Source organism: Mesoplodon mirus (genome assembly GCF_964341445.2).
Source record: "Mesoplodon mirus genome assembly, chromosome: 9".
NCBI classification, from domain to species: domain Eukaryota; kingdom Metazoa; phylum Chordata; class Mammalia; order Artiodactyla; family Ziphiidae; genus Mesoplodon; species Mesoplodon mirus.
In genome coordinates this window covers 39402725-39423932 of record NC_138985.1, presented here as the reverse complement: position 1 = coordinate 39423932, position 21208 = coordinate 39402725, and the positions used below count along the sequence as shown (strand labels likewise).

Sequence of the window (21208 nt, the reverse complement as noted above, 5' to 3'; positions counted from 1 at the left end):
CTGTGAGAAATAAATTTATGTTATTTAAGCCACCCAGTCTGTGGCATTTTGTCCTGTCAGTTCAAGCATGCTAAGACAGAGAGTTAGGGTAGTAGTGGACTTACTCCACCTTCTCTAGCATCATAAATTGAGTTAACTTTTTGAATTGTAACTTTTTGAAGGTTACAGTAATGGTAAAGTGTACGGCATACTAAAAGACGTAAGATAAACAGAACCCATGCTGTCTGAAAAAGGATACGGTAGAAAAATAAGGCAAGTTTTCTTAGGAAAATTTCCAGAGCTAAGAAAAATGAAATGGAGAGTTTAGAATGCAGTAATACATAGAAGAGGAAGGAGAAAACCCACCTATAGGAAAAGCTTATTAAGAACTGGCTAGAAGGGAATAAAGAAGAAACAGAAGAGTGCAACTGAAGTGGAAATTGAAATGGTTACTCAAGTAATAGTTTCAGTGGGTAATAACCAGAAATAGACCTCATTGTCAAGCAGAAAAAAACCTTATATCTACAGGAACCAAAAAATATTTAAAAGCCAGGGCTAGAGGACGGAAATGGGTGAATTTATGTATAAAAAGGGAAATAGGAAAAAGGATCTAAACTTAAAAAAATATATAATACATTATATACTATATTACCTAAATATGAATATATATAATGTAGTGATTATATATTACTATAGCATTGTGATATATAATATACAGATATATACACCTAAGTATTTTTTAATTATAAATTTTTTTAATTACATGACAATAGAAACTGTCAAAAAGGAAATAATGAATACTTACTATTGGTGCCAGACTTGTTTTACCTCAACATTATACACTTTGACTATTAAGTTTAACTGTTCACTCAAATCAACAACAAAGGGCTATGATAATTTTCAAAGAAAAGAAGAGAACGTTTTAGAACTCTCTTTAGCAATAGGAAGAATTTGTCTTTCAAGTGGGAAACATGTAATTTTAGGAAAATCTTTCCTCCCAACACAAAACAAAAGAAAATTAGAAATGCTGGATAAAATATAGTAGATACACTTTTAAACGTAGCAAGCACACGAAAAAACCCACAGAAATACTTAAGAGGCCAAAAATGAAAAGTAAACAGAAAATAAGGGAATTTACAAAAACCCTAAAACTGAATGCATCAAATAGACTCAAAATACAGACAGCAAAAATAGACATATCTACCAGAATAACTTGATAAATCCATCAGAATAATAAAATAGTTTAAAATTTCTAAGTTATTAACAGATCAAACTGACAAAAATGTGACTAGCATTTGAAAAACATAATCAACAGTTAGAGAATACACATTCTTCTCAATATGGAACATTTATTAAAACTAATCATAAACTAGGTCATTAAGCAAATCTTACAAATTTCAAAAAATCTGCCATACAGACCAAACTCTCTGACCATAATTCAATTAACATAGAAGTAAAAATGAAAAGCTAAAAGCTCCTATTTTCAGAAACATTAAAACTGAACTTCCAAATAACACTAAGCCAAGGAAGAAATAATAATGAAAAATAGAAATTACTTAAAAATGAATATTAGTAAACATACTACATATCCAAACTTGTAAATGTAGCCAAAGCAGTATTTGGAGAGAAGGAAATCAACAAAGCCAAAAATTAATTATTTGAAAGACTAATAAAATGAACAAATCTCTGGCAATAGTGCTCATGAAAAAAGAGAAAAATAACTAATAATCAATATTAGGGATGGAAAAGGGGACATCTGTGTAGAAAATAATACCAGGTATTCACTAATGGAGCTTTTGTTTTGTTCTTTAACAGCAGACTGAATTAAATGCAGATGGCCCTCTGCATCCATGGATTCAACCAACTATGCATGGAAAAAAAAATTTTTTTTAATTCCAGACAGTTCCAAAAAGCAAAACTTGAATTTGCCAGGTGCTGGCAATTATCTACATAGCATTTACATTGTATTAAGTATTACAAGTAACCTAGAGATGATTCAAACTATACGGGAGGATGTGCGTAGGTTATATGCAAATGCTACATTTTATATAAGGGACTTGCGCATCTGTGGATTTTGGTATCCAGGGGGTCCTGGAACCAATCCTCCATGGATATTGAAGAACAACTGTATACCATATCCTTCAGAGGAGGTGGACAGCTGGCAAACAATGAGGGTAGGGAGTGGGGTTTTTTTTAAAAGCAGAATCTTCGCTTTTAACAATACCATAAGGATGAATATGTCACTTATCTTTAGATCTCTTCAGTGAGCTTTGACTTTTTTAAACCATTCACAGTTGAATTCATCTACTTTGTGTCACACTGAAATGAAAAATGGCAACTCACTACAGAGTAAATAATTAAGAGGATATAGAAGAAATTGACAACTGTAGAACAGAACATACAATAGAGAAATCAACAACCTAAACAGACCTATAAGCATTAAAGAAGGTAAGTTAGCCGTTAAAGTGCACTTGCGCGTGCATACCGCGCCCAGCCCTGCTTGACCCAGAGTTTTTACTGGCAAATTCTAACAGACGATTCCAAGCTCATGCAAAATTCTTCCAACGAATAATAAAAGACAAAACACCTTCATTTATTTAATGAGGTGATATAATCTTGATAACAAAACCCAAAACAAGTACCAAACAGAAAAATGACAAATTTTGCTCATAAACTCAGAATCAAAACTAAATCCTAAATAAAGTATACTAAAACAATACATGAGGTTCAAGTTAGATTTTTCCCAAGTATATATGGATGAATTAACATTAGAAAAACTATTGATGCAATTCTTCACATTATAAAATTAAAGGAGACTGCTGGTTCCGGAAAAGATAAAGTAGATGTACTCTCCTCCGGTTAAATACCAAAATCCCTGGATATTATATGCAAAAAAAAAACCGTAAGAAGATTCTGAAGGTGGAAAATAAAAGGAAGATTGGCTAGAGAGCTTGGAACTTAAGAAATGACACAGCAGTTAAGTCCCTTTGCCTTGTCTATCCCAGACTGTGTGCTGGACAAAGCAGCAACCTGAAACAACAGACTTGCCTTCTCCTCTTGAGTTTTCTAAATTAAATTTGATGGTGGAAACAAAAATTATAACACTAATTCTAAATGTATGTAGGGGAAATATCTAAAACAATTATAAATGGGGGAGAGTAATGTCTATGAAGAAAGGTAAGGTTTTTAAATTTCAGACTGGAAAATGATGACACTAACAGACTGTGACAAGTTATATATATATAATATAATACCTAGAGCAACCACTAAAAAATATACACAAAGAAATACACTCAAAAAGACTAGAGATGAATAAAAATGGAATTCTAAAAAATTTTCAAGTAATTCACAGGAAAATAGGAAAACGGAAACAGAGAAACCAAAAACAGCAAACAAACAGAAAACTACAAAATAAAATGGAAAGCCTATTGTATTTACCCACATTCTTGTTTACCATGTTCTTCCTTCCTTTTAAAAGTTCCTTCTTTTATGACTCACTTATGCTTAAAGAGGGTTCTTTAGCCAGAGTTTTAGAGTAAGTCTGCTGGCGATAAATTCCCTTAGTTTTCCATCATCTGAGAATGTCTAGATATTCTCTCCATTACTGAAGATTAATTCTGCTGGATATAGGATACTGTGTGGACATTTTACTTCCAGCACTTGACAGAAATGCTTCCATGGTATCTGATGAGAAATCTGCTATCATTCAAATTGTTTTTCCCTTATAGACAAGGTATCATTTCCCTCTGGCTACTTTTCAACATTTTCTCTGTCTTTATTTCTAAAAAGTTTAATTATAATGTACTGTGGCATGTATTTCTTTGGATTTACTCGGTGATCCACTTAGGTTCTTGAATCTGTATGTTTACCTCTTGTCAAATTTGAGAAAATTTCAGCCATTATTTCTTTGAGTACATTTTCAGTCTTTTCCTCTTTCACCTCTCCTTTGAGTACTCTGATGACAGGAATTTTAGATCTTTTGTTACAGTCCCACAGATCTCTGAGGCTTTCTTTTTTTTTTTTTCAGTCTCTTATTTCTAATTTTAGATTATTTTGAGTCTCTGTTATTTGATTAGGAAATTTCTATTGTTTTGTCTTCCAGTTCACTGATTCTTTCTTCTTTCCCCTCCATTTTCCTGTTGAGCCTATCCACTGAGCTTTTTAATTTGGTTTTGTACTTTTCCATATCAAAATTTCCATTTGCTTCTTTTTACCTTCTATTTCTTTGCTGAGGTTTTCTACTTTTTCACTTGTTTCAAGTGTCTTTGAAATTGCTAAGTGAAGCATTTTTATCATGACTGATTTGTGATCTTTGTCAGTAATTCTACCACCTTTTATCATTTCAGTGTTGACATCTATTGTCTTTTGATCTGCAACTTGTGATTTCCTGGGTCTTGGTATGAAAAGTGATCTTCAAATGAAACCTGGATATGTTCATACTATGTTATGAGACTATTATCTTATTTAAACCTTCTGTTTGTTTGTTTTAAATAATTTATTTATTTTTGGCTGCGTTGGGTCTTCATGGCTTCATGCAGGCTTTCTCTAGTTGTGGAGAGCGGGGGCTACTCTTTGTTGTGGTGCGCAGGCTTCTCATTGCAGTGGCTTCTCTTGTTGTGGAGCATGGGCTCTATGTGCACGGGCTTCAGTAGTTGGGGCAAGCGGGCTCAGGAGTTGTGGCTCACAGGCCCTAGAGCGCAGGCTCAGTAGCTGTGGCACATGACCTTAGTTGCTCTGCAGCATGTGGGATCCTCCCGGAGCAGGGATTGAACCCGTGTGCCCTTCATTGGCAGGCAGATTCTTAACCACTGCGCCATCAGGGAAGTCCCTAAACCTTCTGTTTTAACTGGCTTTCTATGACACTGCTCCAGCAGGGGAAGGTCGGAGGGTGGAGGGCACCACATTTCATTACTGGCAAGTGGAGGGAGAAGTCCAAGTTTCCCGGTTGGCCTTCATTGACACTTGAAGGAGGGGTCCTCATTACCGCTGGGTGGAGGTGGGAGTACAGGCTGACTGACAATGCACTGAGGGTAGCCTTGTCACCCGCTGGGTGACGGTCAGAGATATAACTCTCCAATACACCTCTTCTGACACAACCTCATTACTGCTGGGTGGGGATGAAAGTCCAGGCTCTCCATTGACACACTGTGGGGGTAGGTGAGAAGAGAAGGCTCACAACCACCGAAAAGGGAAGAAATGCCAGCTCTCTGCTTGGTCTTTTTTTTTTTTTAGATGTTGGGGGTAGGAGTTTATTAATTAATTTATTTATTTTTGCTGTGGTGGGTCGTTTCTGTGCGAGGGCTTTCTCTAGTTGCGGCAAGCGGAGGCCACTCTTCATTGAGGTGTGCGGGCCTCTCACTATCGCGGCCTCTCATGTTGCGGAGCACAGGCTCCAGACGCGCAGGCTCAGTAGTTGTGGCTCACGGGCCTAGTTGCTCCGCGGCATATGGGATCCTCCCAGACCAGGGCTCGAACCCGTGTCCCCTGCATTAGCAGGCAGACTCTCAACCACTGCATCACCAGGGAAGCCCCTGCTTGGTTTTTTTTGATACCACACTGTGGTGGTGTTGAGATACTCTGTTACAGTCTCATGAGGGCGGACTTCTAGGTTCTCCATTCAGCCTCTTCAGGCCTGGCTAGCGGTAGTGCCACACTTTTTCTGTGGTATTTGGCTAAACTAGAGCAGATACTGTCTAAAAGTGTTCTGTCTTGCCAGGCTGTTCTGTTCCTGGTCCTTTAGCTAGAAAGAGCAGGTCCTTGTCAGACTGTATGTTTGTGTGTGTGTACATGTGCTTGTTGATGTCTGCAAGCTACTGGCTTATCCAGTACTCAGTGTCGGATGTAAAGCAACCAGAAAATCCAAGAAATCCACCACCATGCCATTCTTAAGGTCCTGAAGTCCCTAGACTTCTTCTCCCTACCTTTCAGAGTCTTGTGTTTTATAGGTCCAGGGTTTTGGGTTATAGTAAGTGGGAGAAATAGGGGAAAGTATGTTCACTTTATCTTCCCGGAAGTAGAATTTCATTTTTATAGCCACTTCATCTATCTCTAAAGTGAATGATGAAGAAAATAATACTGCATTTATTCCTTTCAAACTTGATCTCAGGCAACTAATTTAGAGAATCTAAAACATAAAACAAGCAATTTTTTAAAAGCCTTGGGATTTTACTTGGCCTTAATTTCATTGTGAACAAAAGTGTGATGTGGGAATCAAAAAGTCACTGTAATCTCAAATTACAGAAGTTAGCCTATCTGAAGCACTTTACGCAGCTTTGAGTACCACATTTTAAGATCTCGGTAAACCAGTAATAAACCAGAAGAATAACTAAGACTACAGTGGTTCCAGAAGATCGAAATAACTAGATCGAAATAACTACTTTACCTGGAAGAAAGAAAAAGGGTAACTAAAGAGAAAGGATTATAGAATAGCAATCTTTTAATATTTATGAGGCTCACAATTTTAAAAAGAGGCAGAAAAGCACAGTCAGATAAGTTGGCTTCTTATACATAAGAATTTTCTAACAATCTGAACTGCCCCAAAATTGATGGCCCTACTTTACTGTCCTAAGTTCCCCAATATCCGAAGTATTAAAACAAAGACTGTATGTCCACCGGTTGGAAATATCGTTGAGTGGATGGCTTCGGTAGGAGGGACACTGGAGTAGTGATTTTTAAGCTATGATTCACAGCGCTGCCTGAAGTGGTGCTGTGGAACTGGGGTGTGACTGCTGCCGAGCTGACAAAATGCCCGATTTCCCTACTGAGCTTCAACCAGACCTTCCACTTATGTCTAGCATCTGCAGTGTCTTTTATTAGGGGAGGTGGGAGTGGGCTGGAGAGAAGGATTATGCTTTAAAGGAAAAGTCCAAAAATGACTGAACTGAAGACATGAACTAAGGCCTCTTTGAATTTTATATTCTGTGATTAATTCTTTCTTTTCCTTTTTTAAAGGAAATAAATAGTTTTTATTCATTATTTTTTTAGCATCTTTATTGGAGTATAACTGCTTTACAATGGTGTGTTAGTTTCTGCTGTATAACAAAGTGAATCAGCCATACATATACATATGTCCCCATATCTCTTCTCTCTTGCGTCTCCCTCCCACCCTCCCTATGCCACCCCTCTAGGTGGTCACAAAGCACCGAGCTGATCTCCCTGTGCTATGTGGCTGCTTCCCACTAGCTATCTATTTTACATTTGGTGGTGTATTAATTCTTAGTTCTCAAATATAGTCCAGAAAAGTAAGATCATCATCTTATTAAGGAATTACTGCAAACAAGATTAATATATGTGATTTTAAAAGCCTCCTTTTTTTTCAATAATGGGGCTGTTAGAATGAATGAAGCTCTCCCCGTTACCTGTGTCAGCACAGCCTATATTGTGTCTGGGGATGAATTTTGATTTTCTCTGAAAAAAACTGATAAACTAAACACCCTTTTATTTCAAAAATAAAAAGTAGCTAGAGAAAAGTAAATCTTATAAACCCATGAAGTTATACATTTTAAATTTGTACTTCTATCAAGAAAAACATTGAAAAAATGAGTTGTTATAATAACTAAATTTTAAGTGAACACACTGTACTATCAAAATAATTATATAACTTCTCAGGACTTCCCTGGTGGTCCAGTGGGTAAGACTCCGTGCTCCCAATCAGGGGGCCCGGGTTCAATTCCTGCTCGGGGAACTAGATCCCACATGCATGCCGTAAATAAGAGTTCGCATGCCACAACTAAGAGTCTGCATGCCACAACTAAACATGCCACAGAGAAGATCCTGCCTGCCACAACTAAGACCGGGCGCAGCCAAAATAAATAAATAAATATTAAAAAAAAAACCCAAAAAACAAAAACAAAAAGATCTCCCAAATAATTATATAACTTCTCCAAAAGTAAAAGCAATTTGTTACATATTAGAATACCAAAAAATGGGCAATATTATATGAAGTTTCTAGACACCTGAATCTTTAATAAACGACCTCATCTTGAGAGTTACATATCATTACATAATTCATATCTATAGTAATAACAGTGACCACCATAATCGACCTATAGGAACTTTTTTTTATTTTAAATTTTTAAATTTATTTCTGACATGCGGGATCTTAGTTCCCTGACCAAGGATCGAACCCGTGCCCCCTGCAGTGGAAGTGTGGAGTATTAACCACTGGACCACCAAGGAAGTCCCAACAGAACTTTTTTTAAAAAGCATGTTTTGAATTATTAATCTTACCTAGCTTAAAAAATTCACACAAACCTCACTGGATCATCTTTCCTAACTGTCTTACTGTCATACTTGTGGAATTCTTATCCATAAATCAACTAGAGATTCTATTCTCAACACAGTAGTTCACTGGCTTCTCAGAAATAACATTCATGGTGACAAAGTAAGTCTAAAGGCCTATGACCTGTATTTTGCTGAGGCATGACTCAGAAGATGGCACACAGGTGTGCAGGAGGGGTCCACTTATGCGGTAGTTAGTCAACCCCGTAACTCAGCATGGCTATATCAACACGGTCTAATTGTTTTCTGTTGCAGTTGTTTACGTATTTTGTGAGCGAATTAAATGCCAAATGGTACACCAAATCAAGGGAATTGAGGTCTTATGATAAAACCCTTGGAACATTAAGATACATCAAGCTGTGCTGTATTTGATGTGATTTAAAGTATTATTTATAAAATTATGTATAAAATTTTAAAATACGATCACCACACAATATAGTAACCATGACAATATTTCAAAATACTTTCAGACGCTCTGCGTTCATAAAAACTTATTTTCTCATAAAAGGTAACACATTAATGACAGAAATTTTAGAAAATACAGGACAGCAAAATAAGAAAAAAAAATAACCCTTTAAAAATACAGAACAACAAACTTTTAACAGAAAAGCACCAGTGATTTTTATGGATCCCATTTTAAATTGCAAAGGGCTGAATGAATTCAGATTTTGTCTCCCCATTTATTAAATCCAACCATTTGTTATAAGCCCACAGGACTGCTCAACTGATGCTTTCAGCATCAAAAAGCAGAAAACAAATTAACCTTCAGATTAAATTTGAGATTCTCATAAATTATATTACCACACAGATTACTTATTTGAAACTACTATAACATTAAGATTGTAAAGATAATAAAAACTTAAGTGAAAACATCTAATGATCAAGTCTCCTTTAGGAAAACTAGATAATGGAATTAATGTGATAAAGTTATTATTTATTATTACTAAAATTTATACTACATAATATTTCTTGATGTTATCAGCTATATTTTACAGATGTATTTTTTTTTTTTTTTCTTTTTTTTTGCTGTATGCGGGCCTCTCACTGCTGTGGCCTCTCCCGTTGCGGAGCACAGGCTCCGGATGCGCAGGCCCAGCGGCCATGGCTCACGGGCCCAGCCGCTCCGCGGCACATGGGATCCTCCCAGACCGGGGCACGAACCCGCATCCCCTGCATCGGCAGGCGGACTCTCAACCACTGCGCCACCAGGGAGGCCCCAGATGTATATTTTTAATTTAAAAATATTTTATAATTCTGAGAGAACACAGCTCCCATCTTCCCTTTTAAATTTTAAGAGATTTACATTTCTGACATTAATACATTTACTGATTTATTTTTTTTTAAGTCCAGCATCTCTTTTACATAGCTCTTTTTTTAACCTACTTACAGCTAAAAAATTTTCAAAGATTCTGAGTTTAATGAAGAAAAGATTAAGCAAACAAACTTAATGCCTGGATGCTTCTCTGTAAACTAATTAAAATACCATCTAGTAATCTTTGAAGATGGGCTACCTTTTAATTTAAACTTTTATTTAATTACATATAGAAAGTGATCCTGCTTCTTGTATGTAGCAATTAATATATTCAATATTTTTAATGCATCCTGGAAATGGGTATAAATCCAAGAATAGAGATTCTTTACAGGGACACAGCCAAAAGATTAGACCTTCTAAAATCAGTTTTATGTTTCTCAAGATGCTGCTTGGCTGCTACATACACCAGACTGTATGGTTTCTAAAATTTCAACCTTGTTAATATGAGAGCTATTGGCAGAATAAATAATACATAAGCACTATTACCTTTCAGCCGGTGACTTAGAATCTGTTCCAAAATAGCGGCAAAATTGTTAAATTCAGGAGAAGAATCATCAATTGTCTCAAAGCAGGACCGATCAATCAGGGTCTTCACAGAAAACCTATTGAAAAAAAGAGATTACGATTGCTTTTAAGTAGACTTGATTCATTCACCTAAATAGGAAAAACTAGAGAAAAGCAATTTAGAGAAGTATTACAGAAATACTTTATAAGATTATATATTCTGAAAACTCCATTTACTCAAATTCACTCTGTCAGTAGAAAATTTTACAGAAATATCAGACTTTTCACTTATATATTTACTATCTGTTGACTACATTAAGACTTAGAAATAGTTCACTGTCCACAGAACCATTAAAATCAGAATAAAAAAGATGAACAAAATTATTAAGTTGAAAGCCATAATACTACTTGTAAGAGACTGCAGCGTCAGACCAAAATGTTTCTAAGAGTTTTGGAGCATAAAATGGAATAAAACAGGATGTGAGTATTCATGAGGTGTAGATCCCAAGCTTTTATGAGCTATAATAAGAAAACTTACAACTCTGTAAAGTGCACTATATTTTTCCTTCTCTTCAGAACATCCTTTGTCTGTACTTTTGACTGCCAAGTACCAATGCATTTTCCAAGACAGCTTAAATGCCACCTCTTCAATGAAGAATTACCCTCCTACATATTCCTAGCACAAACTAGCATTTTGTTTGTATTTCCTTTAAGAGATGATTACAATTTATCTTACTGCTGTAACTTGTGTTGTCTAACTATTTTATTAGAATATAAACTCCTTCAGGGCAGAAACATAGCTTCTGTGTGTTTATATCTTCCTCAGCGCATAGGACAATGCCTTGAACGATGTACTCTGTAAGTACCTGTTGATTTATTTGTAAGATCTATTTTGAAGGCGTGGCAAAGAAACATTTAAAGGCCAATGTCACAGCAAGACAAAAAGAAAGTTTATGATTTTTAACATGTATACCCTTCCTGTAACCACCACCAAAATCCCGATCTTGAACAGTTCTGTTGCCCCTAGCATTTCCCTCATGCTATCCCTTTATAACCATACCATCCCTTTACAGTCATACCCTATGAAGGGTGATATGTGAGTGCCTAAGTAAAGACAATCAATAGGGTATGAAGAGAAGGGGATAACGATGAGAGTTGTTAAATCATTAGAAATGTAAACTATGAGGGAGATAAAGGAGTATAAATTGTTCCTTAGGTTTTAGGCTTATTGGCAATGCTTATTCAATCAGGACAAAAAATATAGGAGACAAGTATAAAGGCAAATATAAAGAGATGTGTTTATATGAGTTATATCTATCAATATTTAGTATATTAGAACTGAGTAATGTCTAAAATACAGGCAGTCCTCCCTTTGCACGTAAAAATGACTGTGCAAGCTGAAACTATGCAGAGTGATCCCAATAATCAATAGAAAGAATTACAGTTATTCTGTGCCCTTTACAAATTTTTGTCAAAACATTAAAAACTCTCTCACTGCCATTTATTATGTATAGGGAAATGGAAAAAAAATGTCAAACGTATTTATTTACTACACTGTAATTTAGAACATTAGCAATACTGAGAATCCATTTTTGTGTCCTATGCCCTCTTCATTGACAACACCCTAGAAAAGTGAGGCCAATCTTCAGCAAACTTTTAATAAGAATAAATAAGTATAACGTTCTTATTCAGTAAAAGAATGAAATGCTAAGTGTTCCTAAAATGGATAAACAAAAACCATACAGTCTCCACCTCCACCTTTGACCTAAAAAGAAGGAAACTTCTGAATGTTTCTCTCTAATCTTTAACAGATAGAACGGAATGGGAAATCTAACTCTGCAATCACATCTGAGGTAGGAGTAATCTACCACTTCAAAAAAGCATGGCATCTAAGATAGTAAGCACACAGGTGAAATGAACTGAAAATTACATTTAAAGATAAAAATAGTAGAGTGCTTATTTCATCAAAACGAGCTAGGTTAGAACTCAATTTCCACCTGTAACGCCTGGTAAGACTTTAGCCACTACTGTCCTCCAGGAATAACACAAAATTACCTAACGAATGTTCTTCTTTGTAAATGTAATAGGAAGGAAAAGCCATGGAGAGTAACACATATATCTTTGTAGCATCAAGAGCCATGTACAGATCAATCAGTAGTCAATAAAATATGCCTTTCTATCATGTTATTAGTGCATCATCTCCTCTAGAAGACACTATCTGCATGATGAAAACCTAAAATGGTGAATCTCAGAGCACTATATTACTTGTAACTCAGTATCCGGCTAAAAACTAAAACAAAGGTGCCAATATCCCAAAGCATATCATTAGACACAATTTCTGTTATTTCTAAGCATGAAGACATTTTAAGGGTGAGAAAGCTTTTTAAATAATTTCTATTATAACAAGGTTAATAATGAAGAAAAATAATGTTTCCCAGCATTGCTTTATCATTTATAGCCTACTCTCCTCCTGTCAACACAAATCAAAACTTCAGAAGGCAAATTAGTTCCTTAGAGTCCATGTTTTACTTCTAGCTAGCCAAGTCTTCCCACTCAACATTTACTTCTCTAGAGTCCTGTGGCTAGTTCCATTATGCCAGAATAGTGAGAACCTATTCCTCCATAACACAGTAACTAAGACATGCTATAAAAACCAAACCTGTAAAAAGAATTTCAATACATCCAAAAAACATCACACAGATGCTGAGCTATTTCCTGATAATGATGACAATATTAGTCATCTATTTCCCAAAAAGGGCTGATTTTAAAATAATGAAATGACAATTTGATGAATGTCTAAAAATACCAAATCAAGTCTAAGTAACAGCTTTTCCATAAGAATTAAAAAGTCAAAAATTTACATGAAAGGGTCTTTTAATTAAGTGCGGTTTTTGAAATGTCTCTCTCTTAAAAGATTTTCTTTCCCACCTTCAATGTCCAAAGGAAATTTTTGTTAGTTTAGAGATAAGAAAAAATGTGACTAAAACCATCAAACTTAAAGCAGGAACTACCTTTTTCCCTTTGGAAACATACCAAGAAAGATGAGATGGTTTCCAAAACTACATTTAAAAAAATCTTCATTACACCCATATTAATTCCTTCCACAGCTCATAAGTTTGTAACATAACTGTAACAACGAATAGTTAAAAGCAAAAAATGTGACAATAAAGTCAAAAATAAAATTACTTATCCTTAAAAAGCTAAAAATAGAGCTACCATATGATTCTGCAATCCCATTCCTGTGCATATATCCTCAAAACACCATAATTCAAAAAGATACATGCACTCCAATGTTCATAGCAGCACTATTTACAACAGTCAAGACATGGAAGCAAACCAAAATGTCCATCGATGGATGGATAAAGATGTAGTATGTATATACAATGGAATACTCAGCCATAAAAAGGAATGAAATAATGCCATTTGTAGCAACACAGATGGACCTAGAGATTATCATACTAAGTGAAGTAAGCCAGACACAGAAAGATAAATATCATATGATATTGTTTATATATGAAATTTTTAAAAAATCATACAAATGAACTTATTTACAAAACAGAAAGAGACTCACAGACATAGAAAACAAAATTACGGTTACCAAAGAGGAACATGGGGTAGGCAGAGGGAAAAATTAGGAGTTTGGGATTAACATATACACACTACTATATATAAAATACATAACCAACAAGGACCTACTGTATAGCACAGGGAACTCTACTGAATATTTTGTAATACCTATAAGGGAAAACAATCTGAAAAGTAATACGTATATATCTATATATAGATACATAGAGACGTATATATATCTAAATACATATATATCTGAATCACTGTGCTGCACACCTGAAAGTAACACAATATTGTAAATCAACTACACTTCAATAATAAAAAAAAGAATTTTCTTGCAGGCCAAAATAACTTACTGTTATGTACACTCTTTATTGGAAAGAAACTATTTAAAGAGTGAAAATTCATCTTTAATATTTAGGCCCTGCATTAGTAATATACACAGATGTAGTCCCATATACACAGAGCAATCGAGTAGGACAGAAATTTATTCCCATCTCTTTACAACAAGCTTATGTAATCTTAACCATTTATCAAATATGCTTCAGAAAAAAATTCATTTCACAAAAACCAGATTTTCTTATCTATATTGTTATATCCCTTTACATGGAATTATACCTTAAGATAAGTACATAAAAGCATACAGAATCATCACATTTCAAAACTAAAAGGGGGGGGGTGTCCCCTGGTGGCACAGTGGTTAAGAATCCACCTGCCAATGCAGGGGACACGGGTTTGAGCCCTGGTTTGGGAAGATCCCATAAGCCACGGAGCAACTAAGCCAGTGAGCCACAACTACTGAGCCTGCGTTCTAGAGCCTGCGAGCCACAACTACTGACCCTGAATGCCACAACTACTGAAGCCCATGCGCCTAGAGCCCATGCTCTGTAATGAGAAGACACCGCAATGAGAAGCCCATGCACCGCAACAAAGAATAGCCCCCGCTTGCTGCAAGCAGAGAAAGCCTGCGCGCAGCAACAAAGACCCAATACAGCCAAAAAAAAAAAAAAAAACAACTAAAAGGGGTTCAGAAAAGTACATAGTCATTCATAAGAGTGATATTTTTAAAAAGAACGTAAGTATCCAAATTGTAAGAGAGAATTCTTTCCACTACTTCACACCAAATTTACAGGATTCCTTATATTATTATCACTAGCAGTCTTTACCAAGGTGTGGGGGTAATGATCCTCTGCCATTAATATAATACCTACCATTAATAATCAACAAGGAGATATGATACAATCCACCCCAAATGTAATGTAAAATAGTGACTATGGATGATAATGAGCAAAGTATTCAGGTATATGTTCATTAGAAGGAAGGCTTATTTCTTTTCTTATATTTCACATCAGAAACCCTCCAAATCGAGAGGGCAGACAGCAGAAGCAAGAAGAAGTACAATTTTGCAGCCTGTGGAAGGAAAACCACATTCACAGAAAGATAGACAAAATGAAAAGGCAGAGGACTTTGTACCACATGAAGGAATAAGATAAAACCCCAGAAAAACAACTAAATGAAGTGGAGATAGGCAACCTTCCAGAAAAAGAATTCAGAATAATGATAGTGAAGATGATCGAGGACCCTGGAAAAAGAATGGAATGAAAAATCAAGAAGATGCAAGAAATGTTTAACAAAGACCTAGAAGAATTAAAAAACAAACACCTAGAAGAATTAAATAACAAACAAACAGAGATGAACAATACAATAACTGAAGTGAAAAATACACTAGAAAGAACGAACAGCAGAATAACAGAGGCAAAAGAACAGATAAGTGACCTGGAAGACAGAATGGTGGTATTCACTGCCACGGAACAGAATAAAGAAAAAGAATGAAAAGAAATGAAGACAGCCTAAGAGGCTTCTGGGACAATATTAAACGCAACAACATTCGCATTATAGGGGTCCCAGAAAGAGAAGAGAGAGAGAAAGGACCTGAGAAAATATTTGAAGAGATTATAGTTGAAAACTTCCCTACCATGGGAAAGGAAATAGCCACCCAAGTCCAGGAAGTGAAGAGAGTCCCAGGCAGGATAAACCCAAGGGAAAACATGCTGAGGCACACTGTAATCAAATTGGCAAAAATTAAAGACAAAGAAAAATTATTGAAAGCAACAAGGGAAAAATGACAAATAACATACAAGGGAACTCCCAAAGGAGTTAACAGCTGATTTCTCAACAGAAACTCTACAAGCCAGAAGGGAATGGTATGACATATTTAAAGTGATGAAAGGGAAGAACCTACAACCAAGATTACTCTACCCGGAAAGGATCTCAATCAGATTCAATGGAGAAATCAAAAGCTTTATAGACAAGCAAAAGCTAAGAGAATTCAGCACCACCAAACCAGCTCTACAACAAATGCTAAAGGAACTTCTCTAAGTGGGAAACGCAAGAGAAGAAAAGGACCTACAAAAACAAACCCATAACAATTAAGAAAATGGTAACAGGAACATACATATTGATAATTACCTTAAACGAGAAAGGATTAAATGCTCCAACCAAAAGACACAGGCTCGCTGAATGGATACAAAAAGAAGACCCATATATATGCTGTCTACAAGAGACCCACTTCAGACCTAGGACACATACAGACTGAAAGTGAGGGGATGGAAAAAGATATTCCATGAAAATGAAAATCAAAAGAAAGCTGGAGTAGCAATACTCATATCAGATAAAAGACCTTAAAATAAAGAACGTTCCAAAAGACAAGAAAAGACACTACATAATGATAAAGGGATCAATCCAAGAAGAAGATATAACAATTATAAATATATATGCACCCAACATAGGAGCACCTCAATACATAAGGCAACTACTAACAGCTATAAAAGAGGAAATCGACAGTAACACAATAATAGTGGTGGACTCTAATACCTCACTTACACCAATGGACAGATCATCCAAACAGAAAATTAATAAGGAAACACAAGCTTTAAATGACACAATAGACCAGAAAGATTTAATTGATATTTATAGGACATTCCATCCAAAAACAGCAGATTACACTTTCTTCTCAAGTGCACATGGAACATTCTCCAGGATAGATCACGTCTTGGGTCACAAATCAAGTCTCAGTAAATTTAAGAAAACTGAAATCATATCAAGCATCTTTTCTGACCACAATGCTATGAGATTAGAAATCAATTACACAGAAAAAAACACAAACACATGGAGGCTAAACAGTACGTTACTAAATAACCAAGAGATCACTGGAGAAATCAAAACATACTTAGAGACAAATTACAATGAAAACACGATGATCCAAAACCTATGGGATGCAGCAAAAGTGGTTCTAACACGGAAGTTTAGAGCAATACAAGCCTACCTCAAGAAACAAGAAAAGTCTCAAATAAACAATCTAACCTTAAACCTAGAGGAACTAGAGAAAGAAAAACAAACAAAACCCAAAGTTAGTAGAAAGAAAGAAATGATAAAGATCAGAGCAGAAATAAATGAAATAGAAACAAAGAAAATAGCAGAGATCAATAAAACTAAAAGCTGGTTCTCTGAGAAGATAAATAAACTTTATAAACCATTAGCCAGACCCATGAAGAAAAAGAGGGAGAGGACTCAAATCAATAAAATTATAAATGAAACACCGGAGAAATACAAAGCATCCTAAGAGTCTAATACAAGCAACTCTATGCCAATAAAATGGACAACCTGGAAGAAATGGATAAATTCTTAGAAAGGTATGACCTTCCAAGACTGAACCAGAAAGAAACAGAAAATATGAACAATCATAAGTAATGAAATTGAAACTGTGATTAAAAATCTTCCAACAAACAAAAGTCCAGGACCAGGTGGCTTCACAGGTGAATTCTATCAAACATTTAGAGAAGAGCTAACACCCATCCTTCTCAAACTCTTCCAAAAAATTGCAGAGGAAGGAACACTCCCAAACTCCTTCTATGAGCCCACCATCAACCCTGATACCAAAACCAAAGATACTACAAAAAAAGAAAATTACAGACCAATATCACTGATGAATATAGATGTAAAATTCCTCAACAAAATACTAGCAAGCAGAATCCAACAACATATTAAAAGGATCATACACCATGGTCAAGTGGGATTTATCACAGGGATGCAAGGATTCTTCAATATACACAAATCAATCAATGTGATACACCACATTAACAAATTGAAGAAGAAAAACCATATGATCATCTCAATAGATGCAGAAAAAGCTTTTGACAAAATCTATCACCCATTTATGATAAAAACTCTCCAGAAAGTGGGCAGAGAGGGAACCTACCTCAACATAATGAAGGCCATATAAGACAAACCCACAGAAAACATCATTCGCAATGGTGAAAAACTGAAAGCATTTCCTCTAAGATCAGGAACAAGACAAGGATGTCCACTCTCGCCACTATTATTCAACATAGTTTTGGAAGTCCTAGCCATGGCAATCAGAAGAAAAAGAAATAAAAGGAATCCAAATCGGAAAAGAAGAAGTAAAACTGTCACTGTTTGCAGATGACATGATACTATACACAGAGAATCCTAAAGATGCTGCCAGAAAACTACTAGAGCTAATCAATGAATTTGGTTAAGTTGCAGGATACAAAATTAATGCACAGAAATCTCTTGCATTCCTATACATTAATGATGAAAAATCTGAAAGAGAACTTAAGGAAAGACTCCCTTTACCACTGCAACAAAAAGAATAAAATACCTAGGAACAAACTTACCTAGGGAGTAAGTAAGACCTGTATGCAGAAAACTATAAGACACTGATGAAAGAAATTAAAGATGATACCAACAGATGGAGATATATACCATGTTCTTGGATTGGAAGAATCAATATTGTGAAAATGACTATACTACCCAAAGCAATCTACAAATTCAATGCAATCCCTATCATTTTACCAATGGCATTTTTTACAGAACTAGAACAAAAAATCTTAAAATTTGTATGGAGACACAAAAGACCCCAATAGCCAAAGCAGTCTTGAGGGAGAAAAACAGAGCTGGAGGAATCAGACTCCCTGACTTCAGACTATACTACAAAGCTACAATAATCAAGACAATATGGTACTGGCACAAAAAGAGAAATATAGATCAATGGAACAGGATAGAAAGCCCAGAGATAAACCCACGCACCTACGGTCAACTAATCTATGACAAAGGAGGCAAGGATATACAATGGAGAAAAGACAGCCTCTTCAATAAGTGGTGCTGGGAAAACTGGACAGCTACATGTAAAAGAATGAAATTAGAACAGTCCCTAATATCATACACAAAAATAAACTCAAAATAGATTAGAGACCTAAATGTAAGACCAGACACTATAAAACCCTTAGAGGAAAACATGGCAGAACACTCTATGACATAAATCACAGCAAGATCTTTTTTGACTCACCTCCTAGAGAAATGGAAATAAAAACAAAAATAAACAAATGGGACCTAATGAAACTTAAAAGCTTTTGCAAAGAAAACTACAAACAAGGTGAAAAGACAATTCTCAGAATGGGAGAAAATATTTGCAAACAAATCAATGGACAAAGGATTAATCTCCAAAATATATAAACAGCTCATGCACCTCAATATTAAAAAAAAAAAAACCCAATCAAAAAATGGGCAGAAGACCTAAATAGACATTTCTCCAAAGAAGACATACAGATGGCAGAGAAGCACATGAAAAGCTGCTCAACATCACTAATTATTAGAGAAATGCAAATCAAAACTACAATGAGGTATCACCTCACACCAGTCCGAATGGCCATCATCAGAAAATCTACAAACAACAAATGCTGGAGAGGGTGTGGAGAAAAGGGAACCCTCTTGCACTGTTGGTGGGAATGTAAATTGATACAGCCACTGTGGAGAACAGTATGGAGGTTCGTTAAAAAACTAAAAATAGAATTGCTGTATGACCCAGCAATCCCACCACTGGGCACATGCCCAGAGAAAACCATAATTCAAAAAGACACATGCACCCCAATGTTCATTGCAGCACTATTTACAACAGCCAGGTCATGCAAGCAACCTAAATGCCCATCGACAGATGAATGGATAAAGAAGATGTGGTATATATATACAATGGAATATTACTCAGCCATAAAAAGGAACGAAACTGGGTCATTTGTAGAGTTGTGGATGGATCCAGAGACTGTCATACAGAGTGAAGTAAGTCAGAAAGAGAAAAACAAATATCGTATATTAATGCATATATGTGGAACCTAGAAAAATGGTACAGATGAACCAGTTTGCAGGGCAGAAATTGAGACACAGACATAGAGAACAAATGTATGGACACCAAGGGGGGGAAAGTGGCGGTGGGGGTGGGGGTGGGGGTGGGATGGATTGGGAGATTGGGATTGTAATGTATACACTGATATGTATAAAATGGATAACTAATAAGAACCTGCTGTATAAAAAAAATTAAATTAAATTAAGAAAAAAAGAAATCCCCCAAATCTTTTTGAATCAGCAATTTGTCTTCTTTTTTCAAGTTTTATGCAAGTTAAGAACTCCCAACCATCATGTGTATCTTCCCCTTTATTTTTTCTATAATTTAAATTCCTTTGTAAGGAGAAAAAAAAATACTTTTCCTAGATCCATTTAGCAGGAGTCTGTAGACTACTGTCCACAGGCCAAAACCAACCAGTTGCCTGTTTCTGTAAATAAAGTTTTATTGAAACACAGAATAAAAAAGTTCCAACCATCTGGAGTATACACCATGAAACTCAAAAGTCTATTTTGGCAGTGTTTACCATTTTTTAAACTTTTGCTCAATGTAAAAATCAAAAAGAGAGAGAGAGAGAAGTATATTTTAAAATATTTTCCCCACCTCTACTGTCAAAATTTCTTTCAAAATAGAACTGTTAATCTAGGTACCTTAAGGCTGAGAGAGTATATTATTAACATCTTGTACCGCTATATAAGCAGACTGATGAGAGCAAGATTGCACAACATGAAAAATAACATTGAAGCACTATCTTCAAAAAAAAAAAAAGGACAAATTAAAAAATTTTATTTAAAATTACAAAGTAGGGCTTCCCTGGTGGCGCAGTGGTTGAGAGTCCGCCTGCCAATGCAGGGGACACGGGTTCGTGCCCTGGCCCGGGAAGATCCCACATGCCACGGAGCGGCTGGGCCCGTGAGCCATGGCCGCTGAGCCTGCGCGTCCGGATCCTGTGCTCCGCAATGGGAGAGGCCACAACAGTGAGAGGCCCACGTAACACACACACACACACACAAAATTACAAAGTATTCAAACCAAGAAAACTTACCATCTTAAAATAACTCATTTGACTTCTTATATGAAATAACTCCCAATTAAAATCATTTTAATAAAGAATACTTTCACTGTACACTTGGATCACATATCCCTTTGGAATCCAATTCTTCTTTACTCAATGACAGGTGAAAATATTCAATTAATATATTTTAACATAGGTAAGCTATCTAGTAACTAGATAGACAATTCTACTACTGAAGTTATTAGATTTTTAAAAATTTGAATGCTTTTTATTTGTTTTCAGTTTTTAAAGGTTATATTCTATTTATAGTTATTATAAAATATTTGCTATCTTCCCCGTGTTGTACAATATATCC

The 21208-nt window shown here is 35.6% G+C and overlaps 1 protein-coding gene across 5 annotated transcripts in view; it reads right to left on the bottom strand.

The window, feature by feature from the left end:
- Positions 1-21208, bottom strand: part of RUNDC3B (RUN domain containing 3B) — a gene marked incomplete at both ends in the record, with an annotated part of 153899 nt that overhangs the window by 118829 nt on the left and 13862 nt on the right. For all 5 annotated transcript variants that reach the window (XM_082632762.1, XM_082632760.1, XM_082632758.1 and 2 more), the window contains one exon: positions 10058-10173. In XM_082632762.1, coding sequence (XP_082488888.1) covers positions 10058-10173 — 116 coding nt within the window. The remainder of the gene's footprint in view (positions 1-10057; positions 10174-21208) is intronic.